General features: G+C 31.7%; 1 protein-coding gene and 1 long non-coding RNA gene across 8 annotated transcripts; one reads left to right on the forward strand and one right to left on the reverse strand.

Moving 5' to 3' along the window:
* Positions 1–1,532: 1,532 nt before the first annotated feature.
* LOC103840841 lies at positions 1,533–14,031 on the forward strand. Of its 7 annotated transcripts, XR_004450803.1 has the most exons (6): positions 1,533–8,654; positions 8,775–8,917; positions 8,998–9,031; positions 9,100–9,622; positions 9,788–9,850; positions 10,000–14,031. It is a non-coding gene; the product is annotated as an uncharacterized LOC103840841 (long non-coding RNA). The 7 variants fall into 7 exon arrangements; XR_004450801.1 differs by having other exon boundaries at positions 8,998–9,622; XR_004450799.1 differs by having other exon boundaries at positions 1,533–9,622; positions 10,000–10,272; positions 10,351–14,031.
* Positions 14,032–15,068: 1,037 nt separating this feature from the next.
* On the reverse strand, positions 15,069–16,357 carry LOC103840842 (transcription factor MYB3). The gene is made up of 3 exons (XM_009117370.3): positions 16,105–16,357; positions 15,905–16,034; positions 15,069–15,781 (listed from the first exon to the last, which is right to left on the reverse strand). The coding sequence occupies exons 1-3, from the start codon at positions 16,235–16,237 to the stop codon at positions 15,235–15,237; spliced, it is 810 nt and encodes a 269-aa protein (XP_009115618.1). The 5' UTR covers positions 16,238–16,357; the 3' UTR covers positions 15,069–15,234.
* Positions 16,358–19,765: the final 3,408 nt, after the last annotated feature.

Below are 19,765 nucleotides of genomic sequence, written 5' to 3' on the forward strand. Positions count from 1 at the left end.
TAAGGTTATGGTGGCACGGGCACCCGTAATTTTATAAATATTAACTATTTTGTATGTAAAAATATAAAGAAATCAGCTAGATGAGATGGTTTAATAGTATTTTGCACCCCTTTCAAGTCTCAAGTTCGATGACCCCTTTGTCGTTTATTAATTTTTACACTCATTGACAAATTCTTCTGGATTCTCCCCTGCCTCTTTGCTATAGAGAAACAATGTGTGAATCCATAAATGTGAAGAACTGAAAAAAAGTTCAGAACTTCCGTGTAAGCCTGGGAATATGAGTCTTTACCCGTGGTGTCCGGCCCGTTTGACCCGCCGCGGAGCGGGTGCGGGTCAAACAATTTAGAAAAATCGATTCGCGGGTGCGGGTTATGAGCATTTTTTGCGGGACGGGTGCGGGTTGGTGGATTTTGAAACGCGGGTACCCACCAACCCGCAATTGTTTTTTGATTTTTTTTTAAAAAATAGTTACCCGCAATTGTTTTTTAATTTTTTTTTTAAAATAGTTTTTTTTTGTAAAAGTGTTATTTTTTAAAAAATATGGGAATTTTTTAAAAATAATAATCAAAATATTTTAAAATTTTTAAAAATTTAATTATAAATATATATTTTTATATTATATTTTACAAAGTTAAATTAAATAAATATTTTTAAAATAAAAATATAACCCACGGGTCCCGCGGATTACCAGCAAAATTAAGCGGAGCGGATGCGGATACAAATTTATTTGTTCGTGGGTTGTGCGGATCGGATTTTTTGACAAAAAAAACTTTGTAACCTGTGGGTTGGCGGGTCAGCGGGGCGGGTTTGACCCGCAACCCAGCCCTACTTCCGTTGTCACATGTCTGATCTATCACTTGTTTTTACCTTTTAATATACACAAAAACACTTACTTTAATTTAATATTCTAGTATTTTATTAGAACGACCGTTTTGATACCAAAAAACAAATTTTAATTTATTTTAATATTGTTATTGTTTCACAAACTCTTGTTATCTTATATATTAAAACAGAAGTCACAACTTTGATTCATGTGTGATTTTTTTAAAAAATGGACCTAATGGATCTATTCCTAGAAAGTCATGTTACATTTAATATTTAATATTATCATTTAAATTTTGGCCTATCAGAAATTTTTATTGGGCTATCAATAATTGGATTTAAACAATAGATGATCTACTAGATTTATAGATAGTATAAATTAAATAGATATAATTTAATATTGTAATATTATACCTCTATATGCTAAATATTTAAATATTTGTTAACTTTTAAAAATTATAAAAAAAATTTAAGCTATATAGTTTATTTTAAAAATTAAACAAAACGTAAATGTTTAATTATTTACTCGATAATATAAATCTATGAAGCAAAAAGTTTAATTTTTTAAAAACTTTTTAAATTTGTGAAATGTTACAATGTCTTTGAATATGACAATAAAACAATATTTTACTAATCTTTATATATATATAGTTACTATTTTAATAATGAAATAATAATCCGAAAATATATATAGAAGAATATACAAATACATGTTAAAGTTTGAAACAATCTATTCAATTAAAAAAATATACAGTAAACTTATTATGTTTTAAAAATTAATAGACATATATATATATATATATTATAATATATACCAATTTATAGCTGAAAAAACTATTTATATAAAAATAAATGAAAACAAAAACCCGCACGGTTGTGCGGGTCGAGATCTATTTTATTATTATTTGAGAGATAAGTGTTGTAATCTCCAATCAAACATTAAGGTAAATTTTGTTTTCACAATCAAAGAATTTCTATGAATTATTAAATTATCAGTATGACAAGTTATATCACGTTGCATCATATATCATACTTTAATTTCATGAATTAAATGATAAATATGACAGATTATGTTTCATCAGATCATTATGTAGACTTTACCTCTAATATAATGCCTCGGATTTATTTCGAGAACTTCGGATCGACCATCAGGGAACATCGACCGTGTCATTTCCGGTTATCTACGATCGGGGGTGTCACAATGCCTACTGTAAAATATGGAGAATACGAATCTTGCTAACTACAAAAGGTGATGGTAGTATTGTCCACCCCTCATCATGAAGACAATAGCGTAGAAAACGAGCGCTACACTTAATGACAGTGTCCTACACCCAGCAATGGTCAAATATTCTCCTTAATTCATACACCATACGACCAACATAAAAAGGGAAGTACCATTAGGTCTCTGGTCTAGTTTATTGCTAAAGTTCTGGCAAGCGTCACAAGACTCAGCCACGTAAAGCATTCCTTGTTTTGGCCAAGGGACTTCAATGATGGAGGTGAAATTGTTTTTTTCAGGATTATTTATGTTGTAAGAAACGGGAAGTTGTATCATAATTAACCGATTGGTAAAAGTTGGAAACAAAGTTATGGAAAATCAAGAACAAAAGGACAACTAACAAAAATTAGCTTTAAGATTAATGTTGGAAGCCATCAAAATCACTTTGCCTGAAACTGCACAAGAAGAACACAATGGAAAGGTGAAATAGTAAAAAGATAGCGACAAGATTCGCCGTCTCCATTATAAATGAGTCCAAATAAATAGCAACCAACCATATTTGTTTAAAAATACGTGAAATAAGAAAAAAATGTACTAGGTGTGTACCCAAACTCACACGTTTTGCGTCAAAACCTAACTTAAAATTAGTCTTTGCCCATACAACGATTCAATACTACATATACAAGATCAACAAACCCTCATAGAATACAATATACAAAATGAAGAAAAATCGAAAGAAGCAGAAGACGTAAAAGCAAGTGGGAATAATGATATAGAATCAGAGAAAATAACTCACAAAATTAGGTTTCATGTGCACGAGAGAATCCGTCAAGATATATAAGAGTATGAGGAGCTCGAATATGAGGGCAAATAGATCATCTGCTCTGTCTTCAATGTTGAGAAAATCCACAAACTAAACGTGAAGAAAACTAAAAAAAAATAGAGAGAGAACTCTACTGAAACAAATATTAGTTTCTAGAGTTTATATATTGATTGTATGAATAAATAATTTATAAATTTTATACTTTTTTATTAGCTTCAAAATCTTGATTTATTTATAGATTTATAAACCTAAATTTTCAATAAAATTTTAATAATAAAAACTAGATTTAAGGTAAAACTGAATTACACTAAATCTAAAATCTAGTAAGATAATGTTTGATGAAAACAGTTTTTTTGGGGGGGGGGGGGGGGGGGGGGGGGGGGTGAGAATGGATGAGTTAAAAAGAAACAAATTCTCTTGATCGAGTCCAATTTCATTGGCGGAAGTTGACAAAGATGATGATGAATCCAGGACAGTGGCAAGTGATCCAATTTTCCAAATTGTAAAAAAAAGAAGTTGATCACGCAAGAAACTCGCAAATCCAGAGATGACTCAGTTATAGTAAAACTTAGAAATCCAGAAAGATGAAATTTTCAAGGTTCTGAAGCCTAATTCTCTAAAGGTGTGATTATCTTTCCAGCCATGACATTCCACCAAATACTAAAGATATAAATCATCGATCGATCATACAACAAAACAGATATATGATATGAGATAAGAAAGCAAGGTAGTATGGCGGTCAGACTGAACTAAAAAACAAGGTGAGTATTGTGCATGGTTAACTCCACTACAGCCGAAGGATAAGACAACAAAGGTGGATTCTAGCCTACGTTGCGAACCCGAAAAATTTATGGTAGCATCTTTTGTCGCTCAGCCATATAGCAATGGCGAAGTAAACAAGTGCTAAACTAAAAGACAGTTTCTTACATCCTTCAATCTTCAAATAATCTCCTTTTGTAAACCATATAGAACCTTACGGCATACTGATTTTACTCAGAACTTAAATCTCTTCCAGAGAATAGTCCATCACAATTTCTTCATTTTATATTATGTCATCGAAGATTTTTACAATGTTAACCACCGTAATATTAATGCTTTTTTCTTATGCCGTGATTACTGGCCACGTCAGAGTGTATGTAATTGTTCGTATAAGTCATGCTGATTATTAAGTTCAATAAAAGCTTAATTTGTATTTTTTTTTTCCGCGAATGATTGTATTGATTCAAAACTTGTATAATAATTTGTTTCCTAACTAACTGCATGTGCAACATCATCACTTTCTCCTCTCAATTCGTACTATCATTATTTTCCAGCATTTTTATGATTGTTCTTATATACCTTGAATTCAACATTTTATTATATTTATCCTTTTCAATTATTCACTGATCACAGATTTGGTTACTTACCACCCAACATCTCACATGTTGGTTTTATCTATCTTCTATCCCATTTCTCACATGCTTTAAACCTTTTCATGCACAATTATATGGAAATAGAAAAATTAAAGTAGCACTTTTGGAAAACAAACAAACAATCCAACAATATTTGCTTAACAAAAATATACATATATATGATTTCATTTACATACGAAGTAAAAAAATTTAAAATAGGTTTAAATACTTGTGATCACATATGTACGTACTGAGTATAAATAAAAAATTTAAACTCAATTTACATTTTAAAAACAGCTATATTTTTAGCATTTGACAAATTAAGTTGGACTTTGCTGATACTGGACATACACGGATTTTCTGTTCAATAATTTACGAACGAGTTACCTCTATTTTGATTAAAGAAAAAACAATAATCCAGGTCGAAGTCTAGAATATAAAGTCATCTCCAACAAGACACCAAAACATCAAATTTGATGTCTAACAAGACACTTAATTTGATAATATCCCACCAAATTTGTTGGTGTAATGTAAATAGTATTACGTCAAATTTGGTGTAACATTATTCATCACATCAAATCTTTAAAACGTATATTTGATTATGTTTCATTTAATAATATAGTTCAGTTACTATCCAATTTATAATCAAAATATTAATATATTTGTATTTTACATTTATTTTTACATAATTAAAATACTAAATTTTTAATTTTTATTTTTATTTTCAAAATAAATCACTAAATGACTAGTATCATTCATCATTTACAAGTAAGAAAAATATAAATAATAATATAAATGTGATAAAATAATTATTTATCAATTACAAATAATAAAAAGTATTAAAAAAAATTAAAACATCAAATAATATATAACTTTTGGTGTAAAATTTAGTGTTATTGTTGGAGATGACAAAATTATTATAACACTAAAACACTAAATTTAATGTAATTTTAACATTAAATTTGGTGTCATTGTTGAAGATGCTCTAAGGCCACCAAGTCACCAACGCAGGCTTCAATGTTACAAAAAATAATTAAACGGTTCAGTAGAATAAGAGCTGTCTCTAGAATCTAGATGCATATGATAATCCAATATTTTATATCTGTAAAACGTACCTGCATCTACTTACTGTTATTAAACCAGCTTTTTGGTGAGATTCGACCTAAAAAAACCTAAATTACGATTTCATGATACATCATTTTTAAATAAAATATGTTTAGTGTAGCAAAAAAAAATTGTTTAAGGAATCACATGCTGAAACCAGACTGGAGCTGGCACAGTGGAACGTTACCTGATTTCCATAGCCCACACTAAAAGTTTAAAATAATGGTTAAGATTACTTCCAGGAATTATTTACCAAGTGATTTGTATGTATATCATTACTACAATCACTATTAAACTTTCAAAATGAACAAATTAATAACAAAATCTTCTAGAGATTATTTACAAAGTGATTTGTACATGTGTCATCACTACAATCACTCTTAAAATAAATGATCACATGTCTAACAAAAAATGTGACATAGATCTTTCTTAATTATACTGTTGTGCTTTTTCAAGCCAATGTCCAACTCTGCATTGTCCGATTAGTACAATATTGTCCACTTTGGACCCGGAGACAAAGCCCGCATGGATTTGGTTTTGGGCTCATTCCCAAAAGGCATTGTACTAATCAGAGTTGGACATCTCTTTATATACTAGACATTATTTGTCTAAACTTCCAATGTGAGATTGTTTGCATTCACAACAAACCTCCTCTTAAACCAAGTACCACATGAACTCTTGGTTTCTAACCTTCAGCGATACCTAGCACACATCTTGTATCTTGCCGTAATCACCAACAGGACTCTTCACCTAACCCTAGTTACACCATTAGGATTTATCCACCTAATCCTTACTGCACCATTAGGACATTCACCACCTAATCCTTACAGCACCATTAGAAATATCTACCTAATCTATGTATCGTCGTTAGGGTGAGATTTTCGTTACAAGTCTTCTGCACTACTTAATCGCGAAGTCACCTTGAGGATTCTCCTCCCACAATTGAAGCTTCCAGGATCTTTTGACTGGTTTCTGCTACGTACCCTCCCTTTCCATCGAAGGAAGCACTACTTCGAATTTGAAAGGTATCTTGGTCTTTTTGCAGATTTTCGTCAACCTGCCTCTGATACCACTTGTTGTGCTTTTTCAAGCCAATGTCCAACTCTACGTTGTCCGATTAGTACGATATTTACCACTTTGAGCCCGGAGGCAAAGCGCACATGGATTTGGTTTTAGGCTCCTTCCCAAAAGGTCTCGTACTAATCAGAGTTGGACATCTCTTTATATAGTAGACATTATTTATCTAAACTTCCAATGTGAGACTTTGTTTGCATTCACAACATATACCATGTCATAAAATTAATTATCACATAATTCAGTTATAGAAATGAAAATATAAGATAATTAGTCTATAGTCGCTACCATAGTTATAAAACATAATAAAGAATTAAATATATATTTGGTTTATTATAAACTTTCAAAATGAATAAATTAATAAAAAAATTCTAGAGATTATTTACCAAGTGATTTGTACATGTATCATTACTACAACCACTCTTAAACAAATAATGACATGGCTAACAAAAAATGTGATATAGTCATATAGATCTTTCTTAATTATGACATGTCATAAAATTAATTATCAAATAATTCAGTTATAGAAATGAAAATATAAGGTAATCTATACTATATTAAAAGGGTTATATGAGCATCAGAGAGTGTGTCCACGTAGGACAATTAAATCGACCAATAGGAAGTCAGCTTTCCGCCACGTCAGATACTCACTTATGTTATTTGGGTTTCGCGTTTCACCGGCCCGTTAACGTTCAGAATCGAGAAGCCCGTGAAGCTCATCAAAAACGAGTGGACTTTTATATATTTGATCTATGTTCATTAATTTCTTGGGTTTAATATGAGTCGGCCCGTTAACATCATGTGAATGTTTTCTGGACAATAAAAATTTATTCTGTCAATTTCTTTTAGTTCGTGTATTGTGTTTTTAATTGCGTATGATTTGGTTATCTAATATATATATATAAGTCCAATAAAGAAACCAAATTTGTCTCCAAACCCATTGCAAGACCTAATTTTTAACGATGATGTGCTGTGTAGCCCAAACAAAACCAAACTCTGCGTTTCATGTTATGTCTGAATAGTCTTCTTCTTCAACGATCCACCGTCCCCTTCCTCTCAATTTCCGACCTCCCCTATGGCCTCATCTCTGTCTCTTCCTTACCTTCCGTTCAACGTTTACATCTTAATCTATACAATGAATCTTCAGTTTACATTTAAGTCATTAACTCCCACAAACTCTCCGCCTCCCTCTTTTACAATCAAAGCATTAGCTTTGTGCGTATCTAATCCGAAAACATCTCAAACACTATAAATAGGAGAGGATTGAGAGTGGAATCAAGTTTCACCAACACGCTCTCTCAGTTATGTTCTCTGAAAAAAACCTGAAATCCTTCTGAGAATTATCTTCGTGTGATGCTGTTGTTGTCCAATTAGCCATCCGCCACTCAACCTTTAATCACTCTCTTCTCTTTGTTTAAAAAGGTATTGTCGTCTTACACTATCAAGCATCATATTTTTCGATCTCTATTTTTTTAGAAAGACTTATGATTTTACTCTTCCTACAAAATCGTTGGACCCACAGATCCATTCCTGAATCAGTGTTCGTTTTCCGGAATCAAAACGCTTCTACAGTTTTTTTTTTAATTTGTGAAAATACTTCCACATATTATAATTTTTATATGTGTTGTTTCTTTCAAGCTGAATAGAAGACAAAAAAAGACGAGAGAGGATTCAGTACAACAAATTATTGCAACTTCTGCCACATGATCAGGTAAACATCATGATATTTCATGTATGATAACTCAGTTCTTTATAATTGTGGTAGTCTCTAAATTTGGATTACTATGTCTCTCGCTATAGTGAAGCATAACACATATCTGAATTTATTTCTACGTTTGTTTCAAAGAAAAAAAGCATTACTCAAAAGTGTAATGCACGAGAGACAAAAAAGCCAATATGGTTTTGGATTAGTAAGGAAGCTGATATACTTGCTCATTTAGACCCTTCTTGATGACTGCAGCTGAGATCTTCCTGTCATGTGGCGCTCTGCAGAATAGAAGAGGACATGGTCGAGGGCTTCCTGAAGTCCCTGAAGAGTATATAAACATGCCTTTTCTCAAGAGAAGAGTGGTGTACATGAAGGCCAAGATCAAGGACAATCCCAACCTTCAGGATTGTGTTTTCCACATTGTCGTCGATGGCTATAACGCCCCTGTTACTGCCGGGAACTTTGTGGACTTGGCGGAGCGCAATTTCTACAATGGCATGGAGATCCAGAAATGTAAGACATCAAACTTTCCCCACACACATATACATATATATATATATATATATATATATATATATATATATATTGTATATGGGAAATTTTTGTTAATCAATGGATGAAGATTTTTTGCAGCTGATGGGTTTTGTGGTACAAACGAGAGATCCAGACGGTCATGCGGAAGGATTTATAGATCCAACCACAGAGAAAGTAAGGACGGTTCCTCTTGAGATTATGGTGACTGGGAAGAAAACGCCATTTTATGGCTCAACCCTAAAGTAAAAGCTTACACCCTTCTGACAGTATATTTATTCATAATAATAATAATAAATTATCATTTGTTAATTTGGTTGGACAGGAATTGGGTCTGTACAATGGCAATGGCTAGAGAAGTGAGAGTTCTTTCTCTTCCTTCACATTTGAATATATATATATTCTAATTATATGTAATGCAAAAAAGGGGTTTGAGAATGACTCAGAATCGAGCCAAGTGTTTTGGCTGCTGAAAGAGCGTGAGCTGACGCCAAGCAATTCTAACACCTTGGACGGTCGTTACGATGTCTTCGGCGGCTACGTTACTCAAAATGAAGATTTTCTGGCTGATCTTAAAGTCGATGATGTCACTGAGTTCATTCAAGTTGTCTCCGGTTGAGAAGGAATATGTTCTTGCACAAGAGAAAACAGAAAAGCAACATGGTACTGCTTTATTTGTATTAGATATATATTTCAGACAGTGTTAAATTACATTCGACATCCAGTTTCGTGTTCTTCCCATAGACATCATTCTCAGAGATCCTACTACATTCGAAACATTTTTTCTTATTATTATGGCTAGCACATCTACCATTATTGCTGCTCTCAAGTATGGACGCTGCTCATCCACCGTGGAGGTGGAGGTGCGGCTTCTCCTGTTTTGGGAAGCCAGAAACATTAAACGTGGTGGCCACCTCATGGGAGTAGATATGCTTCTTCTGGATTCTAAGGTGATTCCGTTTTTTAAATTCATGTTCATCATATTTTTGAACAAATCTCCAATATTTAGATTCATGTTTAACAGTATTATGATTTCGATATTATTTATTTCCTCTTTGTGATTTGGTTTTGAATCCAGTTTTAAATTGTGTTCTTCTGTTTTTAAACGTTTTCAGGCGATGCTCATACCCGCCACCATCAACGTGAACCGTCTTCCCACCTACCGGGGACACTTGAAGGTAGGTTCCATATTCTCTTTGAGTGACTTTGATGTCACTAGGTGTAATCAGAATTTTAGACTTTCACTCTCCTCTGTTGATACGGTTCACTTTATGTATATTGCAACTTTCTCCTTCTGATGTTAGCATCCAAATGATTGTTAATGCAGGTAGATACCCGCTACAAGATCGTTTAGGGTACTGTTATACGAGCTGCAAATCCAGCACAAACCTCGAGTTCAGAAGATTCCTCACAAGAGCTATCAAGTCCAGAAGATTCCACTGAGTCGCAAGATCTACCAAGTACGCCTTTGACATCAGAAAATAGTCTTGAGAAAGCAGAGTCTGCAGCAAAAGCTCTTGCAGTGGCTGATTCCAAAGTGTTCGAAGCCAAAGAGGCGTCCCAAGTTGCAGATACGGCCCCAAAGAAGTCTCTGACCGATGTAATGTCCACATACTCGACCACATTAATTATCCTAAATTGATCATCACTCAGCTCTTTTTTGATTCGTTCCTTGCAGGTGCTAAAAGGCGAAAATGTTGAACTACGGTAGAGCTTTATACCTTGTGGTCCGGTTCAATGTAGATGTAAAGGACTGTTTTTTAATAGGTTTTGGCTTTGAGAACAAAAATAAAGAGTACATGTATATGAGATTTCATTGACTATTGACGTTGTCACTTTTTGGTTAGTTTTTGATGTTAAGTACGGTTCTGGATGTTAATAGATGTTTTTGCAAGTCATACTGAGAATTGTTAATGCATGATTGTGTTTATATTTGATTACATTTGGTTCAAGTTGAAAGTTATTATTTGTGCATGGTTGATCAATTGCAATAAAGGATACAAGGTACACCAAATATTTGAATGGCATATAGAGTTTAGGTGGATGCTCCACGTTGGAAGAGGAACCCGTTGTCGCTTCCACCTCCCATTTAAACTTTTTGTAGTTGGCCACAAGAGTAAAAAGCCATAGTGTATATTTTAATTGTAAACTTTATTTTAAATAAATTTTTTGATATAAACATATTTTTTAAATTATTAAATTAATAAATTAATTATATATCTTTTTAATTTTATATGTTAATATATTTATATATATATTAGAAATATATTCATTAAAAATAAATATATTATATATTATATACTAATTTTTATAATAATTTTAAATAGAAAACTCACACTGCTCTACTAATCATCCTATTAAACAGTTTAGCCAAAACATACGGCTTCTGCAACATATAATAGAAATACTTACTTCAAACTAAAAATATTAAAAAAATCAAATTTAAAAATTAGTTATATATAATTTAATATACAAAAATTCACATATAAATAAAAATGATAAATTTAATAAATTTAAATATATTATCCGCGCGTAGCGCGGAAAAAGGATCTAGTAAATATTAAAGTCACTACCATAGTTATAAAACATTAAAAAAAGAATTTAAATATTAGATTTGATTTATTATAAACTTTCAGAATGAAATATTCATTTCTTTGTTGGAATTTTATATATTTTCAATGTTTCAAATGAAAAATGTAAATGGTACGAATGTATTTATTTATTATAAGTTTTATGAATAAATTATTTTATATACCGTTCATGTTTATTATTTTGTGAAATATAATGTATACATGGTAATAATTTATGTTTAAAATATAAAATAATAAAATATAGAAAACATATGTAGATATTTTTTTCTAGTATTTTTTATTCTCTAAATGAAACTTATATGCAAATTACTTATGTTTTATATCTATAAAATTTTATATACTTTTACAAATTTGTTTTTAAAATAAATGATATTGCTTTAAATAATTATATCATTCGTTTTAAATAATATTATATATATATATATATATATATATATTTTTTCTTTATTTACCAATTGATTGTTTAAGTTTGAAATTACTATAAAAATAAAATGATGTCATAAATTATTTTTAAAATGTGATATATATGTTGATCATTATAATACAACAATAAACATTTGTATAAAACTATTATTTCAGAAAAACAAAATAAAATTTATTCATTTAAACCAAATGCCAATGTAGATTAAAATTTTTATAAAGTAAACAGAATCTCAATTACAATTGACTATTTTATATTTTAAAATTGAATAAAATTGAATTAAATAAAAATTATTGTAATAATGTTTTTTTTGTTAAGTTATCATATTTTTGCATGGCGCATGTTGGCGCTTGAAAGTATCTAGTTTGTTATTATTATAACTTCTTCTTTTTTTTATTATTACCATAACGGGCTTCTCTTCTAAAAGCTTAATGTGTAAATCTCTATTTTTAATTGCTTGATAAAGGTGTTTTTCTAAAAAAAAATGATCCATATCCATTAATGTAACATGAATATTTTAGCTGGTTTTAAAAGAAAAACCCTCGAAAATATTATTTTGTTAATATCTAGCTATCAACTTGGTGTCATTATGTGATATTCTACACTTATCTACTTGTCAGTCCTCTACTATCAAAAAAACGAAACCGGAGAACGAAGTGGAATCCATCCACGTTGACTTTAAAATTTCTTTGTATAGGGATAAGAACTGACTTCTATGGACAACACTTGGTAACAAGTCAACTTATAACTTACATGTGTGTCAGTCTAGAGAGATTTTGTGTTTTGAGATCCCTCCAAATTTAATCACATGTTTGCATGCCTTTTGCAAGTACAATCGAATTGCATCTACTTTAAAGTCTGAAATAAGTAAGTAGTAACAATATGTAAATGATAGAACACAAGATCAAAATTTATTCCTAAGTATGCAGATTACGAAGAAAAACGTAAATTATGCAGATTATGGACAAAAAAATATTACAAAAGATTTTAAGTATGGTGCATGACGTATCATCGAACATAGATCTTTTAGGACAGTTCAGAATGATACAATCAGACGTGCATTCTCATATGATGATAGAAGTATCAGTTGTAGAATCATTCATGTAATATTTCTCATCGTTGTAATAGCATAATTAATCAGACGTTAAATTTTTTTTTTACTCCTAAGTATTTACATTTTACCTATACACCATAGATGTGAAATATGGTCTTAATGGTAATAAACTAATGAAAGAAACTTATATCTAATTTTCTTCGAACTTGCCTGCCAGCACAACTTATTTCAAAACGAGAAGTGTTCACATTCGATATATATTCTTTCCTTTTTGTTTTATATGTCATTTAAAGTTCTTTCACCTAGATCATGATTAAAGCACAAGTCACCTCATCAATCAAATTCTGATTGATGATTGTTTACATTAGTTTTTGGTTTTTAGATTTTGGTTTTAGATTTTTAACTTTTAGATTTTAGTTTTTGATTTCAAGCTTTTGATTTTAGTTTTCAGTATTTAGATTTTAGTTTAGTTGTATTCTTAGTTTCTTTTATAAAATAAGCAATACATTGTTTTAAAATAATAAAATACATAATAAATTTTTTTATAAAATACATAATAATAATTTTTAAAAAAAATTACCATTGAAATTTATCAAAATATAGTGGTTGTTATTTAAAATAAAAACAGTACCATGTTTTAAATTAGTTTATTTTAAGTATTATACTAAAATATAATTAGGAAAATATCTATAAATTATAAAAAATATAAATATTTTAAAATTTAGAAATTATTTATAAATTTTATTACATAAAAACATTTTTTCGTTTTTTAGAAATTGAATGGCTATTTTTCAAACTAATGTAATATATTGTATTAATAAAACATTTTACGTTTTATAATTTCTACTTGATTAGTGTGTATAATAATTATTAAAATTATTCAATAATTTCATTTATAGAAATTAATAACTAATTGGTTACAATTAATAATAAAATTATCTATATTTATTTACAGATATGAAACACAAATAAATTATTTTACATTAATGTTCAAATGATAAATAAAATTGTATGGGAGTTTTATCTTTATGAAAATATTATTTATTTAATCATTAATTAACTAAAATATAGTATTTTATACAAAATAAACAAAATTCGCTTTTATATAGAAAACTCACAAAAGTTGGTTTTTGGCTTTTCTTTACAAATTGATTGAAATTTTGAAAAACTAGTTTCCTTAAATTTTAGGGAATCTATTTGTTAAAAAACTTGATTGGCAAGTGAAATGGTTTTTACAAAAACAAAAACTTAAAACTTAAACTTGAGTAAATAAAAAATTGTTTTTACAAAAACTTGTTGAACTGCTTCTATTCTAATTGTTTTCCTATTGCACAATAGTTTAATTTTAACACCAAATTGTAAATTGAAAACACCATTGAAGCACTACAGTGGGTATAGTGGCTATGAATGTAGTAAGAGAAATTAACCATAACTTGCAAGTTAACAATTAGTAAAAACACATGAAGAGGACATAAAAAGTAAAATAAAACTTTCAAACTAATATATTGTATTTAGTGAGCTAATTAAGATCAAGGTAATTTTTTTTAAAACCAATATAACTTCATTTTATGTTGTGGTTAATCAGAGAAACTGATAAGTTTAATGGTTTGTTTATGTATGCTCATATTCTTATGACTAATCAAAATTTTATAAATGTAGTTTTAATTGTATATAAGTGAGACTTTGTCTTATTTGCAAGCAAAAATCTACACATGATCAATACTAGTTAATACACTATTTTATTTGTTTTGTTTATTAATGAGTTAAAATGTAATGTTAAAAATGGAAAAAACTATTAATATTTGCGTTTAAAATATAAAACGACATTTATAATCAAACAAATTTTAAAGTCTACAACGATATTTAAAATAAATCAGAAGGAGTTCATTTATTTTTGCTTTATGACACATTCGATATATTTATGGGCGTCATTATCTTTTCTGACACATTTCAATATTCTGTTTAACTTTCTTAATAACACGTTTAAACTTCCTAGGAAAGTAAAACTAAAAAAGAACACACCGAATCCAGGGTTAGTTATTTGAAATATGGAAAGTAAGTGGGTGTAGTCTGTTAAAATCATATAATTGAGGGGTTGGGGTGCTAATAGCAAACCAAGAAACACACATACGAAAGCCTTGCATACCAAACAATTAGGTATGGCTTTGCGTCTGCAATCAAAGACTGCGTAATTGCTCTGCCCATCCGTGACTCGGTCACATAGATGTGTGGGTTTAAGAAAATCTACTTAATTCAGTTGAATTAGTTATGCATAGCTTTCAGCCTTTTACCTGAAAGTTTACATGGAAATATATCTACAGATTTGATCAGATAACAAATAATAATACAACGTTAATAAATTAATCTATGTCCCATCAGATAGATTATCCTATTTTGATAAATTATCCTGTTCTTTTGTTACTGGATACATTCATTACAAGAAGAAACGTAACCAAACAAAACAAAAATACAAATGAACTAATATATAAAGTATTCCTATAGAATTTTCGATTCCCAGATGGTTCGAGCATCAGAAACACGACAATTGCGACACGACTCATTATGAAACCCTATCCGACAACACAAACACACTCCAGCCTGAGCCCCGAACAACTCGGATCCCCACCGTCCAGTGGACTCGACCGAGTCAAGATTTGTCTTCCGGGTTGACTCGTACCGGTAACTCCTCGTAGTAGCCGGACCAACAGAGAGTTCCAAATTGAGTACACAATCGTCGTCCGAAGTCGTTCCGCTGCTCGTGCAGTTATTGTTATTATTATCACCCTCTTCCCGGTATAGCACCGTTGGTTCCGGTTTAACCGTTTGTTGTTGATCCGGTTTGGCTAAATCGAATTGTACAGACTCGTCGTGTAGAAGTGACGGTGTTGTTGTTTTCGAAGGAGGGATTGTGGATTCGTTGATCGGACGGTGCGTGTTTGGGTCAATCCCGCGGCTGAGAAGCTTCCTCTTGATGTGAGTGTTCCAATAGTTTTTGATCTCGTTGTCTGTCCTTCCTGCTAATCTCCCAGCAATCAACGACCATCTGCAAATGAATATTTTGATCAGATTTTAAGTAAATAAAAAATCACAGAGAAAGAAAGAGAAACATCCACACATGATTCTTGTTTTTTTTTTCTCAAGAACCAGAGATAGAGAGGAGACTAACTTGTTACCGAGTAAGCTATGGAGTTTGATGATGAGTTCGTCTTCTTCCTCGGTGAAATTGCCTCTCTTGAGATCTGGTCTTAGATAATTCATCCATCTCAACCTACAACTCTTACCACATCTCTGCAACCCTGTCAAATTTTTTGTAAATTTCAATATCAGCCTCTTTTTCTGTGTATATAGATAATATGAATATATTACCGGCGGCTCGAGGGAGAGATCGCCAGCAGCCTTCGCCGTGTTTGCGGATGTAATCAACGAGAAGCTGGTCTTCTTCTTTAGTCCAAGCTCCTTTGTTCATGTGAGCTTTCTCGCAGCATGGTGACCTTCCCATCTCTCTCTTTCTTGGATCTCTATTGGTGTGTTTTTTTTTGTTGAAGGAAGAGAGTTCCTGTAGGATGTTTGGTTTTGAATGTCATTTATAATAACTACCAAACTAATATTTTAATACAAAAGTTATATAACAAAACGATCTACAAATGAAATGAAAAAATATTGTACCTTTTTTTGTTTGGACAAATTAAAAAAAAAAAAAAATTGTACCTAAGAATATTGAACCAACCAGGGAAAATAATTGATTGTTCACTCACAGGATGAACATGGGGGGGCTTTCCTAACTTTTTCTTTCGTATTAATCATATTCAGATGCAGATCGTACGGTTTAGTTGTTGACTTTTCTTTCCTTTTAGGTGATCTGAGAGAACATCATAATAGTAAGTTTACAGTTTCACAATTTCCACAATTAAAAAAAATTATGTTTATAATTTAGTTTTGACATTCCTATTTTCTTATTCTTCGTGTAAAAAAGAGAGTAGATTTGCCGTTTCTAATTAGAAGTTTAAGCAATTCTTACTGCATCATTTAAATATATATAACCTAAGCTTAGCATGAAATATACCAGCAACGTATTTTAATTTGGGTCTATAAAAAAAACAGGATAAAAGAAAGAGAGTAGATCTGGATGAAAGTAGGTAGATAGATTGGTAAGATGAGTAGGTAGCTGTCCTTTTTATCTCAATACTCAACCTCTCTCTTCCTCCATTCACTCTCTCCACACGCTACTTCTCTCACGTACTCCCACGTGTCTTATAGTTTAATTATTTCTCTGGTTGATTAGTTGGATAACTGAATTATTTGGGTTGGGCATGTGCATTTCTTCTGTCTCTTCCTGTTGTGTTGTGTCCCTTAAGCCATGTTCGAGTTTCACACCGCAGTTCTAACAATGACGGTCCAATTAAAAATATAATACAAATGTAGTACGCAACAAATGTTTATTATATTTTCATAGAAACATACAAATGTTAACATTCTTTCCCTACGCGGTTAGACGAGTTATGAAAGGTTTAGATAAAACAGATGTATTACGCAACAAATGTTAATTAATATTTTCATAGAACCATACAAATGTTAACATTCTTTTCTACACGGTTATATACTCATTTAGATAAGTTATGAAAAGTTCAAAAGTATTGCAATATAGAATAGAGTTGAGTTTTAGAACGTGATGTAATAATACTAATAATCTAATACACACACAAAGATAAAGCTTACAAAAGTCTACTAATAACAACCTTATTTTTTTTATATTTGTCATAACCCAGTGATAAAGAGTAAATAAATTTCTTCAACCATACACCTTCGACCAATCTATCATCATCACTCCCCACCAAACAAAACTAAAATGTCTGCTATTTACAATTTTAGAGATATGTTAAAATTTATTTTTTTATTCTAATAAATTTTGTCAACCATTCACTTATCTTTTTTTTTTTTCTGAAGTTTTCTACAATCCAACCACTGTTCAGCGCTTTCAGTGTAACTACTGTTCAACAAAAACATGTTGGAGTCCACTATTCAGTGTTTTGTTAATGGAGCCATAAGCTATGCATAATTAAGAATGGTAATAAGAGTTATGGGACTTTTTGTTCAGCTCTATACCCTAAACTAGACATTCCGCTATATAAACAAAATCACATGTTATTTGTTCTGTTAACTTTTCATCTCAAAAAGAACCACAAACACAAGCAAGACAAGATGTTTTTCTTACAATTTGAATGTTCGACTGCTTCAACTTTTAGTACAAAGCTTTAAATGTTGGAGAGTTAAGCTTTCTGGCAGCGGGATGACGGGTCTTGAGATTTATAAAGCCGTAAATATTGCTTTTCTTTTTTTGAATTTTTACAATTTAGAGGTATAAAAAAAACTATTTATATCAACTTTTAAAAATCTGGATACTAAAACGGATGTCTTATTACTTCACTTTATAACTTCTTAACATGGCCTGCTTTCTAACATATTAAAATCATTTGGATGGCCCATAGATTTGGTGGGCTTTTAGTACAAATGAAAAAGGCCTGCAAATAAATCTATAATATAATGGGGCTCTTTTGCCTCTCCTGAGGTTGTCCACGTGTCCATTTAATAAATAATGTGGAGCCTACTTAATGTCCGGTTATTTCCATCGAGTAGGTGTGTATTTTGGTCCGGTTTAGTTTCTTCAAATCAGATTGAATTTTGGATGGTCTGATATCTGTCTCCCGCGTTTGTTTCGTAGATGAGTAAAACGCTGCGTACCACTTAGGGCTTCGTTGTTGTCGTCTTCACAAAATTCGATCTCGCCGTCTCCTGCTTTTCATAAACTGAAAAGCTCATGTTTGTCTTCTCAATCTCTCAAACTCCCCTGACGTTATCTCTTCCCCTTCCCTGTTCTTCAAAGTTTTTCCTTCAATTCATTCCTTTTAATACGGGCATAATTATAATTATTAATCAAAAAAAAAACACTTACGATGTCGCCCCTTCCGTTTCCTTCACTTGAACTCTATATATATCGGTGAGTTGAGACCAGGCTTGATCCTCTCATCCCACTTGCTGTTTATCATTTTATAAAGCTAAGACAGATTTTTAAATATGGCTTCGTCCGGTGTTGTTCTCGCGCACTCCGCCTTTGATGGTCTCCGCCTCGGTAGATCTGCCCAGTTCGTAGTTGGTCGTCTCCTCCGTTTTTGGGACTCCAAAAACATCAAGAAGCAAGGTGAATTCATGGGGATCACCCTCCTCCTCCTTGATGAGAAGGTATCGTAACGTTAATCGTTTTTTCGTACTCCTTCACTTCCGTACAAAACTAATGATTTAGATCTTTTTTTAAAATTGCAGAATTCTGTCATTCATGGATTCATTCCTGCTGGGCGCGCCCCTCATTACCGTCCGTTTTTGCGAGCGGGTTCAGTCGTCAGAATTTCACGTTTTGAAGTTGCAAGATGCACAAATATGTACAAGATTACGGACCATCCTTTCGTCATCCGGTTCATCCCTCAAACAACCATTGATGAGGTTGTCGAGAATGCTCCTATTATCAACCTCCAAAAATTCATGCTGCGAAAGTTTGAACCTCTGCAAGCTCTCGCAAACACTAATTTAGAACTCCCTGGTTAGTTCTCCTTAAACGTTTACTCTTCCATTATGTTATAGATTATATGTTGTCTGATAAAAGTACGTTAATTAAATCTGCTCATCACATGCCAGATGTTGTTGGGCAAATTCAGTCTGTCCAAGGTTCTGACTTGAAGGACGCAACAGTGACGACTCGAGTTGTCGTTCGTTTCGTGATTGAACCGTAAGTAACCTAAACCGTGCTAATCTGTAACTAACCTCGCCAGCTTCCTAAGCCAGGCAGACCTTATTATTTGGGATGAGGTGCCCATGGCACATCGCCATGCTATTGAGGCCGTAGATCGCACACTCCGAGATATTTTATCTCTGTCTGATAGAACAGCCTTAAACCGACCTTTTGGTGGAAAGACAGTCCTGTTGGGCGGTGATTTTCGACAGATTCTCCCTGTCATTCCACAAGGCACACGTCAGG

This window comes from Brassica rapa, chromosome A09 (assembly GCF_000309985.2).
Source record: "Brassica rapa cultivar Chiifu-401-42 chromosome A09, CAAS_Brap_v3.01, whole genome shotgun sequence".
Taxonomy (NCBI): domain Eukaryota; kingdom Viridiplantae; phylum Streptophyta; class Magnoliopsida; order Brassicales; family Brassicaceae; genus Brassica; species Brassica rapa.